The following is a 13,275-nucleotide window of genomic DNA, read 5'->3' as shown; positions in this document are numbered from 1 at the left end:
CCAGTATTACAGGTATGAACTATCTTGAGGACAGGCTGTGGAACACCCTGTACTCATACAATACTGTTGTGCTTCAAGAGTTCAGCTAATCATGTCCAGCTGAAATTTCAGTGTTTATAGAAGATATATGATTTACAGCGTGTGTGTGTGCGTGCTTGTGTGTGTGTACAGAGGTTGGCAGTTCTTTGAGTGTTATGATTTGAAGATAAATATAAGTGAAAAGTAAAATGATGGTTTTTGACAGCAAAGATGATTCTCAGCATGACGCACTGGTGAATGGAGAGAGACTAGAATGAGTCGGAAAGTTAAAACACTTGGGTGTTGTGGTAGAAGCGAGGTAAGTTTGTAAAGGGATTGGAAAACAGAGTGACACAGGGAAAGAAAGTGGCTGATGCCATGAAGGCATTGATATGAAACAGAGGTCTGAGTGTGGCAGTTGTGATAAGATTGCATGAAAGAGTTTTAGTGCCCATAAAGAGAGAAAGAGAGAGAGAGAGAGCGAAATGTGTGTATATGTTCACAGTATTCAGTGTATTGTATATTTGCATATCAGTGCTGGCGTTGGTCGGACTGGGACGTATATTGTGCTTGATGCCATGCTGCAGCAGGTGCGCGCCAAACACTGCCTCAACATCTGGGGTTTCCTGAAGCACATACGCACACAGCGCAACTTCCTTGTACAGGTCAGCTCTGCTAGGTTTTCTGTATTTTTTATTAATCAGTTTATTTATTTTTGTGTGGGGTGTTGTATTTTAAATATGAAATTAACTGGAGTGATTCGAGGTTGTAGGTTGAGGTATGCTTGAGAATAGTGTTTCTCCTGTTGGTGTTACTCAGCACTGGAAGTTTCTGTTTATTATCCTTTTCAACCAGAGGATGTCATTTACACTGTGTTCTTGATACAGTTTTTTGCAGCTTAGTAAGGTACCCTAATATTATAAGATATAATAAAGGCTATATTTAACTCCTCTTGTGCACAAAATATCCACTAAAATTTTAAAAAGAGGAGAGAGGAAGTATAGAATTCTTGAGATTTTTTTTGGACTTAAGTGGTTAATACTATTGTGGAAGACATTTTAGAATTATGAAACTGTTTGTTACTTTGCAATCTGATGATAACATGCACACTGTTATGATAATTACAGTACTGCACTCCAAAATTAGAGAAAGGAGAGAAGATGTCATGTTTGATTTTATTTGCCTTTGCCTTACTTAAGCCACATAAAAAGGGAAACAATTCATCTGTTGCTATACAGTAATCTCCTATTCTACTTGGTCCATAGACTGGTAAGTACCATACTATATACTGGTAACTTCCCCACCAACAGACGGAAGAGCAGTACATCTTTATACATGATGCCCTGTTGGAGGCCATACAGAGTGGAGACACCAACATCCCCTGTGCGGGCTTGGGCAACTATTTGCATCTCCTGTTGAAGTCAGGAGGAGGCCAGGAGAAGCCTCAACCAGCATTTCTCCTCACTCACCAGTACAAGGTCAGTCTGAGAGCATTCTTCTTCACTCACCAGTACAAGTCAGTCTGAGATAAACACATTTACAATTAAGATAGAGTAATGTATAATGAGTGGAAATCCCGTATGCTTAACTGCACGTTTAAAAAATGTTGGATTGCTAAAATGATAGCAAGAAATTATTACAGAACAGGAAGAACAAGGTTTGCGAAGTGAATTTATATGGAATTTTGAAATGATGTCAGATTGCTAAAGTAATACCAAAAAATTAATACAAAACAGGAAGGACGTGGTTGACAGTGAGCATTTATACGGAATTGTAAAAGGAAAGTGGAACTCAGTAAAACGGCCACTCATTCATCATTTGAACCCAGTATCCCATATTCATGTGAAGTGGGAAAATCAGAAGCAAGGTTCTCTGGAAATGTAATTCTGAGGAGAAAGGGAACTCAGAAATAGTCCTCCCTTACCATGTCATACATCATAGGAATAAGAGTGCTTGCGGTACAATTGGTAGACAGTGAGCTGCCCAGTGCAAACACCAGTACAAAGAAAAGCTGGTTCCTAGATTTCCAATCACACCTCCTTTAGTTACCATCAGCAGGATGCTGCGAATATGTAGATAACACATGTTTCAACACGGCTATGTAAACTATATGCAGTGTTAAAGGTGACACCATTCTTTGAGGTTATTTAAAAAAAAAAACAGCTTCTCACCAGACTAAGGTATTTTTATACAGGATATAATTATTTCTCAGAGAATTCCTCCTGTAGTTTGTTTGTAATGGATTTCATCCTATTTCTAGCAGTTCAACACCTTCTGGGAATTTCTGGAGGCAATTAACCATCAGTAATTCTTCAATATTGATTACAGCGGAAGTGTAGAGAATCCTCAGTAAAACTATATGTGCTGCTGCCAATACTATTGTACAGTAATGACACCTGGGCAGTGAATTTGATAACCATCTATGTAAGTTTTTTTTTTTTTTTTTTTTTTTTTTTTTTTTTTTAGTCATAATGTAAACACAATATGTTCTAGAGATACTTATGAAAACGGTGGATTGGAAGAATGGCTTTTTGGCGTAAGGTGTGGCATTGCTGAATGGATCAAGAGATTTTGATGATATGAAGTATTTTAAACAGTTCAGATTGATAAGGAATTGTTGAACATAGAGGATGGAAGTAATGCGAGTATAAGTGGCTGGGGAATGGCTGGGAGAAGGAGGGAGGTGAGAAGATAGGAAGAAATCAGTAGGATAGAAGTTGTGGAAGCAATGAAGAAAGTTAAATCGGGGAAAGCCCCAGGAATTGATGGAGTGTGTGGTGAAATGCTGAAGCATGGGGGAGAGATAGTAGTAGAATGGATGTGGAAGATGTGCAGATTGGCCTGGGAGGAAGGTAGAGTCCCGGAGGATTGGAAGTCAAGTATAATTATTCCCTTGTACAAAGGAAAAGGGGAAAAAGAAGTGTGTGGTAATCATAGAGGCATTTGTCTTCTTAGTATAATAGGAAAAGTGTATGGTAGGATACTTATTGACAGAGTTAGAGAAAGAACAGAGAAATTAGTTGGAGAAGAACAGGGAGGCTTTAGGAAGGGAAGAGGTTGTGTAGATCAGATATTCATTCTTAGATCTTTAGTGGAAAAGTTTCTAGAGAAGGGAAAGAAGTTGTATGCAGCTTTCATGGATTTGGAGAAAGCATATGACAGGGTGGATAGACAAGGATTGTGGAAAGTGTTAAGAATATATGGAGTAGATGGGAAGTTGTTGAATACTGTGAAGAGTATGTACGATGGTGCGAAGGCTGCAGTGCGTGTGGATGGTGAACTAAGTGAATTTTTCTCTTTGAAAGTTGGGTTGAAACAGGGATGTGTCATGTCTCCATGGTTGTTCAATTTGTACATTGAAGGGGTAATAAAAGAGGTACAAGGTAGGGTAGTGGATGTTGGAGTGGCCTTGGTGAGAGAGGATAGTGTTTGGAAACTCCCTGTACTGTTGCTTGCAGATGACACTGTGTTGTTGAGTGAAGACAAAGGGGAGCTGCAAGGCTTGGTGGATGAGTTTGGGAGAGTGTGTAGGAAACGGAACCTAAAGGTGAATGTAGGGAAGAGTAAAGTGATGGTCTTTGAGAGAGGTGAAGTCAGTGAATGTACAGCGAGGTTGGATGGTGAGGAATTGGAAAATGTGAGTACGTTTAAGTACTGTACTTGGGTAGTGTGATGAGTAAGGATGGAGGTTTGGAGGGTGAAGTGCTTGAAAGGGTACAGCAGGGAAGAAAGGTTGCTGGTTCTTTGAAAGCAGTGATAAGAAACAGGGAAGTGAGAATGGAAGTGAAAAAGTTACTACATGACAGTATTGTGATACCAACTCTAACGTACGGAAGTGAAGCTTGGACGTTGTTGGAAGGACACAAGTCAAGAGTGAGAGCAGTGGAAATGAGTTATTTAAGAGGAGCCTGTGGAGTCACATGGAGAGACAGGCTGACGAATGAGGATATAAAGGAGCGTTGTGGTGTGGATGTGGATGTGATAGGAAGCGTTATGAGGAACACACTGAAGTGGTTTGGCCATGTGGAGAGGATGGAGGGTGAAAGACTGACAAAGAGAGTGTATGTGAGTGAGGTGGAGGGGGGAAGAGGGAGGGGGAGGCCGAGGATGAGATGGAGGGATGGGGTGGAGAGGTATATGAGAGAGGGGGGTGTGAGTTGGGAGCAGGGCAGTGAAATGGCGGGGGACAGGGCGACTTGGAGGCAATTTGTTTGTGGCGACCCCAAACGAGATTGAGGCGTCTGGCAATAGATAGATAGGTAGATAGATTGGTAAGGTGCCAGAGAAAGTCGTGAAAAGTGAGGTTGAAGGTTAGAAGAGGGAGATCATAATTTGGTGAGAAGGGAAGGAGTGGAACATTCCATTAGTATGAGTTAAGGAAGAGGAAGAGGTATGATTGAAAAAGTGAGAGAAGTGTGTAAGAACAAAGTCACGTGACAGTGGTTCTGTCGTAGCTATCTTCCCTTAGAGGTTCCAAGAAGAGAGCAGTAAGAAGTAACAGTACTGTTGTATGGTTCGTGCAGTGTGTTGTATTCTGTTTTTAACTTTATTTGTACTCATATACTAACTTTGTTTTGTACTTTACAGCTGGTGACACATTTCCAACCACGGGACTTCAATCTGGTGAGTGCAGCGAAAGCTTGCAACCAGGAGAAGAACCGCAGTGCTGATCACCTGCCCACAGAGAATGGGAGGGTGCATCTCACTCCAAAGCCAGGTGTGGAGGGGTCAGACTATGTCAATGCCACATGGTTGATGGGCCACCAGAGACTACGAGAGTTTATTGTGACCCAGCATCCTCTGTCAGCCACTGTGCTGGACTTCTGGCAGATGGTATGGGATCATAATGCACAGACAGTGGTGGTGCTGACAGCTGTGGATGAAGTACAAGGCTATCCACAGTTTTGGCCAGCACAGCATGATGACCTTGATTCTGAACATTGGAAGGTAACTGTCCAAGCTGCATTCTGTTGATTTTGACAAACTCATACTCCTGTTCCCTCAGTAATTGTCACATTCAGGTTTAAAATGATATGAAAGGTAATAGATGTTAGTGTACAAAATAATACTGCATCGTCTTTTGTAACAAACTATGAAGCTGCTTTTGTACAAAAGTGTAGGTGAATGAAGTGAGTGGGATAAATGTAATCAGTGATATAGGTATGTGGAAGAATAATAATCAAGAATGTAAGGAATATGTCAGAATGCCTGATGATATATGAACATGGTAGTAGTAGGAGTGTGAAAGGATTTGTGGATCAAGTATTTGCTATAATTCATTCTGAGAGCATACGAAAAGGCTGTTGGATATATTTAAAAGTATCAGTGGATCTGGAAACAGCATATACAGTAACATGGTGAATAGAGAGGGATTTGGTATGGATGGAAAACTTGATTCCTGTAAAGTTTTTTTGATGGTGTAAAATATGTATGAGCACTTAGGTGTCTGGCCCTTGGCCTTTGATTGATACTGCTACTGTGAGTGAGGGAATAGGCAGGATGAGGGTGGGGAAGGCAGCAGGTGTGTCTGGGTTGACTGCCGAAATGTTGAAGGCCTCAGGCGATATAGGGGTGAGTTTAGTCACTGACCTGATATATAGGATTATTTATGAGTGTGTTGTCCCAGATGATTGGCAGAAGAGTGTAATTTTAAATGTATATAAAGGGAAGGGTGATGCCCTGGAAAGAGGAAATTATAGAGGTATAAAGCTTTTAGATCAGATAATGAAGGTAATGGAGAGCTTTAGAAGGTATGATTAGAGAAAGAGTGAATATTGATGAGATGCAGTTCGGGTTCATGCCAGGTAGGGGGACCACTGATGCCATATTCATTGTTCGACAGCTTCAGGAAAAATATATTGGTAGGAGAAGGGATCTTTATTTTGTTTTTGTTGAGCTGGAAAAGGCCTTTGACAGAGTCCCTAGAGAGGTGGTGAAGTGGGCAATGAGAAAGCTTGGCTTGGAGGAGTGGCTGGTTAGGGTGGTTATGGCCATGTATGTGGGTGCTCACACCCAGGTGAGAGTGAATGGAGATTTGAGTGATGAGTTTTCCATGAATGTTGGTGTGCATCTGGGGTCAGTCTTGAGTCCCATGTTGTTTATCATGGTACTTGAAGCCCTTTCACGTGACTTTAGAAACAGACTCCCGTGGGAGTTGTTGTATGCTGATGATTTGGTGTTGATTGCAGAGAATGAAAGGGAGGCGGAGGAAAGGTTTAGAAAGTGGAGAGATGGTATGGGGCAAAAGGGTTTAAGGGTAAATGCAGATAAAACAAAAGTGATGATATCTAGGGTTGGTGGCGGTACTGTCAAAGACAAGGGAGAGTGGCCATGTGCAGTTTGCCACAAGGGCGTGGGAAGTAATTCCATCTTGTGCGGTGTGTGTGATAAATGGGTGCATAAGAGATGTAGTGGTATCAGAGGTAGACTGCGAGATAATGCTGATTTTATGTGTGCGGCGTGCCGGGGTGAGCAGGTGGAGATTGTCAGACATGAAAGGATTGAACTTGCTGGTGAATCTCTTGAGTGTGTGGAAGAGCTTTGTTATTTGGGAGACATGTTGTGTGCTGGAGGTGGGGCTGGAGCTAGCTCTGTGGCTAGGGTGAGAAGTGGTTGGAAGAAGTTCAGGGAGCTCTTGCCTCTCCTGACATTGAGAGGGCTCTCCGTATGTGCTAAGGGGTCTTTGTATGCAGCATGTGTTAGGAGTGTAATGCTGTATGGCAGTGAGACCTGGGCAGTGAAGGAGGAAGATATTCGCCGGCTCAGACGTACAGAAATGACAATGATTAGGTGGATGTGCAGTGCGTCCCTGCGTCCAAGGCCTGGAGGGGCTGGGTTTACAATGGAAGAGTTGAGAGGTAGGATGGGACTGGAGTGTATTGGTGTTGTGATGAGGAGAGGTAGATTGAGGTGTTTTGGACATGTGGAGAGGATGGGGGATGATAATTGGGTGAGGAAGGTGAGAAGTGTTAATATTGGGGGTGGGGTTATGAGGGGTAGACCGAGAAAGACATGGGACGAGGTCATTAAGTGTGACCTTAGGGTTAAGGGACTGAACAGGGAGGCTGCAATGGATCGTGCAGCGTGGAGAGCCGCCATTAGGTGACCAAGGCCGACACATGCAAGCATGTTGGAGCCTTTAAAAACGAAAACGAAAACGTTAGGTGTTTAAGTGAGTGGTTCAGTATCTAGAGTGAGACAAATGTGTGTGGTATCCTGATGATTGTTCAGTATCCTTATGGTTGAGGATACTAAAGTCATTGAAATTTATGGAAGGGGATGAAACTTGTGCAGGACAGATTTTTTTAAAACCTGATGTATGTGGATGATTTTATACTCGATAACAGTGAACAGGATCATTGCAGAGTTATGTGAATGTAAGATGCATTGCTTGAAAGCTCAGTATATGTAGGTAAGAGAAAAGTGATGGCTGTTTAGAGAGAAGGTGACTCAAAGTTTTTTTTTTTTTTGGGGGGGGGGGGATGGAGAAAGATCAGCAGTAGAAAGAGAGATAGCCTAAATGTACTGGGGAAGTGGAGAACAGAGTAGCTCAAGGAAATCAATGTTTTGAAGGCCTAAATAGAAATCAGAGGACTGAGTACAGAGGCATCCAGGTAATTGCATTAAGGTTTGTTAATCATCGTCATCATCATCATCCGGACCTCCTTTCCCACCCTAGGGCAGGGTAGAGTAGCAACTTCCAGACAGCCCAAATTTGCCCAGTCCAATGGGCCACGCTTCCATTCATTCACCATTTGAGGCCCCGGAATCCAGGCTTTGTCTGATACTCCAAAAACATTCACCACGTACTGTAGCTTTAGGTAAGCGTACCTGATAGGTTTGTTAATACCCACATTAATGATTGAGTGTGAGACTGGTACTCAGGAGTAAGATTGGTGGAAGTGGGACTGTTAAAGAGTATATGCAACTTCTGTTGATGGGATAGGATAACAGACATAGATTCATGAAAGATGTGGAGTGAAGATGTCTCCTGGTCAAAGAAAACAGGAGTGAGCTTTTAGGTGGTATTGTAATAGGGATTGAATGGTCGCAACTAGAGATGTAAAAAAATGCATGTGAGTTTGAAAGTAGAAGAAGGTATATATTGGAAAGTGAGGTGTGAAAGTTGAGAAATCAAAGAAACTGACAAAGGATGAAAAATGACAGATGAATTATATATGGTGATGCACATGACAAGGGCTACACCCCTTTTTCAACTTGTTGGTTAGTGTACTAACTTTATCTGGCAGATGTGTTAAGAGCATCTATTTGGAAAAATATATGTACAGTCTTTCTTGTGAGATTGAACAAATCCTTTGAGGCTTGGATGATCTGTGAAGGATTGTGTGGCCCAGTTTCCTTGCAGATTTTTTTTTTTTTTTTTTTTTTTTTTGGGGGGGGGATGGGGGGGATGGGGGGGAGGATCCTACCTAAAGCCATCTCTTATGTGGAAATCTGGATTGGGATGATGAGGATGAGTATGATGATGTTTCAGTCTGTCATAGAAATGTATTAATCCCATTGTTTATATTTGGTATATACAGCTGAAAATCCCCAAATTATTAGAAAGTTGTATGCACAAGCTCTCCAGATTTTAGGAAAATGTAGGTAATAATGATTTAGCTGTGGCTTTTCTGTTGAAATTTCGAAAACTTCATTTTTATACCAATACTGTAACTTGGATCATGGACAGGTCATTTTCATTGCTTTAGGTGGTTCTTGGTGTTTCTGGTAGTAGTTCATGGCCAGTATTTCTGCTGAAGGAGAGTAGCAACCAGTCTGTCTTATGTGTGAAAAGTATTGAGTTTTTTCCATTTTATAGAATTAGTTGTTTTTCATTTTACTGTATTTGCTTTTCTTTATAGAGAATTGAATATACAATAGATCCTAGTTTTGCATGGTCAGTGTATTATGAGAAATTATCGCTCAGATTGAACCATAGAATGTGTTTCATAAGAAGCATTTTGTTTTGGGCAATGTGTTTAAAAAAAAAAAAAAAAAAAAGTTACCCATTCCCCTTCTTGAAAAATGTACTCCCCACCAAACCCTTATATAAAAACTCACTGATCAGCATTAGGCATAAGAAAAAGTGATTGGACAAGAATATAATGGTGGTAGTGGCCTGTAAATGGAATTTAACCGACCAATAAGTACACTATTTCACCAGCCTTCAGAGCCACTCTCCAGATTCTTCAGAGACAGGTATTTTGAATGTCAGTAGAGAAGAACTGAATGTCAGTCAGCTGTCTTGTTGTGAAAAGCATGATTTGTTGCTGTGCAAAAGGGATTGGAGCAGAGGTTGATAGTGTCATGTAAAAAATTTTTTTGTGCAAGTGATACCTGCGCAAAACGAGGGTATCATAAAGTTCAGCATTTTATTCCTTTTCAAGTATGTGAAGTTACCAGAAATAAGTAAAAAAATTGAAAGGTACGTGAATGGTTTGCACTGCGAATGTGATTGAAAGCTATGGAGAGTAGTAAGTCTTCATTAGGATAGTTTAATTTCAGTAATCTATCATTTTTATGGCCTAATTCAGCCAAGCCCCACGCTGGCTAAAGTAAAATGCCGGATAGTTCATGGTACCCCCCATCTTCTCAGTATTCAACGTCAGGCCGGACATTGCGTTATTGTCTGTCTTGAACCTCTATCCAAAAAAGCTTTCCGTGAGTAAAAGATGAAAATTAAACATAAAACTTCCCCATGAACCTTTCCAGTAACAGTGAAGGCTTCAAATTATAATAGAGTGACTTAGAATATTTTAAGAAATCACTACAGTTCTCACCATCCATTCACTTGATGTAGAGCTGCTGTCGGGTGTCTGCCCTTTCCTCTCCTCCATCCTTCTTTCCTTCCATCCTCTTCTGGCTTTCTTTCCTTCATTCTTTCCTTGTCTTTCTGCCTACGGGTAACTTTACACTCCATCTTTTGTCTTTCTTTCCTTCTTTCTTTCCTCTTCCTTCTGCCTGTGGGTGACTGTACACTGAGTGACAAGCCAAATGATTTCCTGTACACCAGGAAACCATTTACTACTCTGGATGGTAACTACCGTATATAACCAAATTTTTGCACCTGGCGGTTTAGTGGGTTAATATGGCGCTTCAATCAGATTGAGCCGGTGAAGGTATATATCCATGGGATGGTTGGGGTTGATTGTTCATGTAATGCCACTCAGGGATGAGTGAGGCTGGTCACTCTTAAATGTCGGGACCAACTGCCTAGCCCCAGGCTCCTACGCTCCTCATGAGGCAATGTAAGATTGGATGATGGATGGATGGATGGACTACAGTTTTCATTCGTATCACAAGTCTTATTATATCCCCAACAGACTCCTGCAGGACTTCCATTCTGTAACATTTACACATTCCACCCATTAGATTCAAAGATTTTTAACTCCTTGATTCCTTCCCTTCAGGTTCGGTATCTAGAAGAAAAGTTGAATGCTGGACTCGTACTGGTTGAGGTTGCAGTCCAGAGCCTCCAGGATGATTATGAGCTTCCTGTGAGACTGGTTTTAGCTCCTGGGTGGCCTCACACACTTCCTGCTGCCACCACTACACTCGGCCTTGTCTCGCTCGTGTCAGAGGTACACACGGGTTACCAGAATGGTCCATTGGTGGTGGTTGATAGGTGAGAACCATCCTTTCTTTTTTTCTGCATGGTTTGCATTTACATTTTCAGTTGTATAAGCCCATATAGCCAGGGGTGCACCCAGGGTGGGGGGTTTTGGGCCCGGGCCCCCCCCCTTAGCTCTCTGAGTCCTTTAAGAATTTTTATATATTTATTTCGATAACAGCAAAACATGAAAAACTGGCAAGTACAAACAAAGAGTAACACATGAGCCAGCAGTTCCCTGACTCTAAACCTGCATATGACCTCCCAGTAATTATCGGATTACCTGACCTCACCTCACTATGCCCCCCCCCCTTAGAAAGTTCCTGGGTGCGCTCTTACATATAGCAATTCAGAATGCAAAAAGGATTCACATGTGATGGGAAAAGTGAAGAATATAATGACAAGGTTGAAAAGGAGTAAAAGATAAGGGAATCTAGGGTTCTTAGGATATGATTGATGAAAGATAAGGGAATCTTGGGTTCATTGTTAGGATATGATTGATGAAGACTGAAAATATTCTTTTATGTAAATTGCTGGAATGACAGGGAGTGAATATGTGATTGCAGTGACATCTTCCATGCTTAATCCATTCAGAAAGATGATGGAGTTTACATTTCTTCATGCTGTTGCCAGATAGTTTTGTTCTGCTTATTCAGCTTAATCCTGCATCATCCTTGAACTTGCTTGGGGTTTCCTTTACTTGGGACTTGTCTTGGAAAGATCATATTACATCTCTTATAAAATCTGCTTCTAAGAGATTAGGTGTGCTAAGCCGACTCTGTTCCTTCTTTACCCCTGCACAATTGTTGACTCTATGGAGGGGTTTTATCCGCCCCTGTGTGGAGTACAACTCTTATGTGTGGGGAGGTTCCCCACTTACAGCGCTTCTCAATAGGGTGGAGTCAAAGGCTTTTCATCTCATTAACTCTCCTCCTCTTACTGACTCCCTTCAACCTCTGTCTCTTCGCCGCACTGTTGCATCTTTATCTCTTTTCTGTCGCTACTTCAATAGTCACTGCTCCTCTGAACTGTCTGCATGTATTCCTCCACCTCTATGACGGGCGCTTGGCACCCGTCTAGCAGCAAAGTCTCATCCCTTTTCTGTCCAACTCTCTAATGCAAGAGTTAACCGTTACTCCCAGTCCTTCATTTATGCAACAGGTCAGCTCTGGAATTGTCTCCCTCTGTCTGTATTTCTTGCTTCCTATGATCTCCAGTCTTTCAAACGCAGTGTGTCCATGCATCTCGAAATGATCGGATCTTGAATTTGGCTCTCTCTCTTTTTTTTTTTTTCTGTTGGAGGGAACAGTTATTGCAGGCTCGTGGCCTTTGGTTCCTTCCTCCTTTAAAAAAAAAAAAAAAAAAAAAAAAAAAAAAAAAAAAAAAGGGCCAGATGTGTTTATTAAGCTGAAGGTGGAGAGGTTGTGCACATTTTTCCTTTGGGACCTATTTGGATTTTCCCCTAATATTCCCATAGATAGATAGATAAAGCTCAGGAGAGACCTATTAAAGTGCTTACCATTGGACTGATAGTATGCTTTGTGAAAGTGGCAAGTTTAGAGCACTGTATTCGTGAATACCAGTTTAAGCCCTATATACTGTACATGGCTTCCAGTTTAGAGCACCGTATTTATGTGAATGCCACCACACAGGTTTGGAGGGACGGAAGCAGCCACCTTTTGCGCCTTGACAACTCTGAAGAGCCAGGCAGAATTTGAGCAGCATCTCGATGCTTATATGTACTGCAAACTCTATCATAACAGACGGCCTGGCATCTGGACCAGTCAGGTAAGAGTGTTTGACTAGGTCAATTATTTTTCTAATTTTTATTTATTTATTTATTTTTTTGATGATAATGATAATCAGGTGTTATGTAGATTGCGTTGGCTGTTATTTGTAAGTTCCCATACAGCTGCAGCGATGTTTTCATTTGATGAAAAAGAAGAATCTTTCTCTCTTAGCACTATCTTGGAAATTATTGCTTTCTTATAGTGTAGTAATGTTTTCTCAGAGACAAATTGAATATTGTAAAAGTGAAGAAATTAAAAAAAAAAAAAAATGAAATAACATAGCTCTGCTGTGCAGTAATAGTGAACAGGATCTTTTCAGTTATGCTCAGGGTGTTGTGAATGCGAGTGGCATAGTTTTGACTGTATATGGACATTAAAGTTATACTGGTTGAGAGAGTGAACAACAGTGTGATGTGCCGGTTAAATGAGAGTGACTTGAAAATGGTGATTAGGCCTACTTGAAATAATTTTTAACACAGTACTTTGTATAATTGGTGTAGCTTATAAGATAGTTGGAGTTAGGGTTTATTGATCATGCCAAGCAGCTTTTATCCCAAACACACTTTTTGTTCTTTCATCAACAGCCTGAACACCATTACATACTACTTATTGCAGATTTTCAGATCCTGGAGGTACCCTCAAACACCACTGCATCTCATATAGCCCATCTGTTACAAATTGCAGAGAATATAATCTCCTAAACTCCCTTTTTATACACAGTAGCATTTCTTCGTTAATCACCTTCCCAGCCCTCTTCCCTCCCTCTTTCCCCTCCACCAATTTGGTCACCCTCCATACCTCCACAATTCACCAGTCTATCTCCTGTCACGAGTCAGTAGACAAGCACTCTCTGTT

General features: G+C 41.3%; 1 protein-coding gene across 1 annotated transcript in view; it reads left to right on the top strand.

The window, feature by feature from the left end:
- The window catches only part of Ptp99A (Protein tyrosine phosphatase 99A), a 220,633-nt gene that overhangs the window by 200,317 nt on the left and 7,041 nt on the right, over positions 1-13,275 (top strand). Inside the window, exons 14-18 of the mRNA XM_080273510.1 lie at positions 554-683; positions 1,329-1,496; positions 4,606-4,965; positions 10,431-10,645; positions 12,283-12,418. Of these exons, the coding sequence (XP_080129636.1) occupies positions 554-683; positions 1,329-1,496; positions 4,606-4,965; positions 10,431-10,645; positions 12,283-12,418 (1,009 nt within the window). The remainder of the gene's footprint in view (positions 1-553; positions 684-1,328; positions 1,497-4,605; positions 4,966-10,430; positions 10,646-12,282; positions 12,419-13,275) is intronic.

Source organism: Coenobita brevimanus, chromosome 55 (genome assembly GCF_032717465.1).
Source record: "Coenobita brevimanus isolate Jiangsu-jjx chromosome 55, ASM3271746v2, whole genome shotgun sequence".
NCBI lineage: Eukaryota > Metazoa > Arthropoda > Malacostraca > Decapoda > Coenobitidae > Coenobita > Coenobita brevimanus.
The sequence above is the reverse complement of the archived record's forward strand: the minus strand, read 5'-3'. Positions and strand labels throughout refer to the sequence as shown.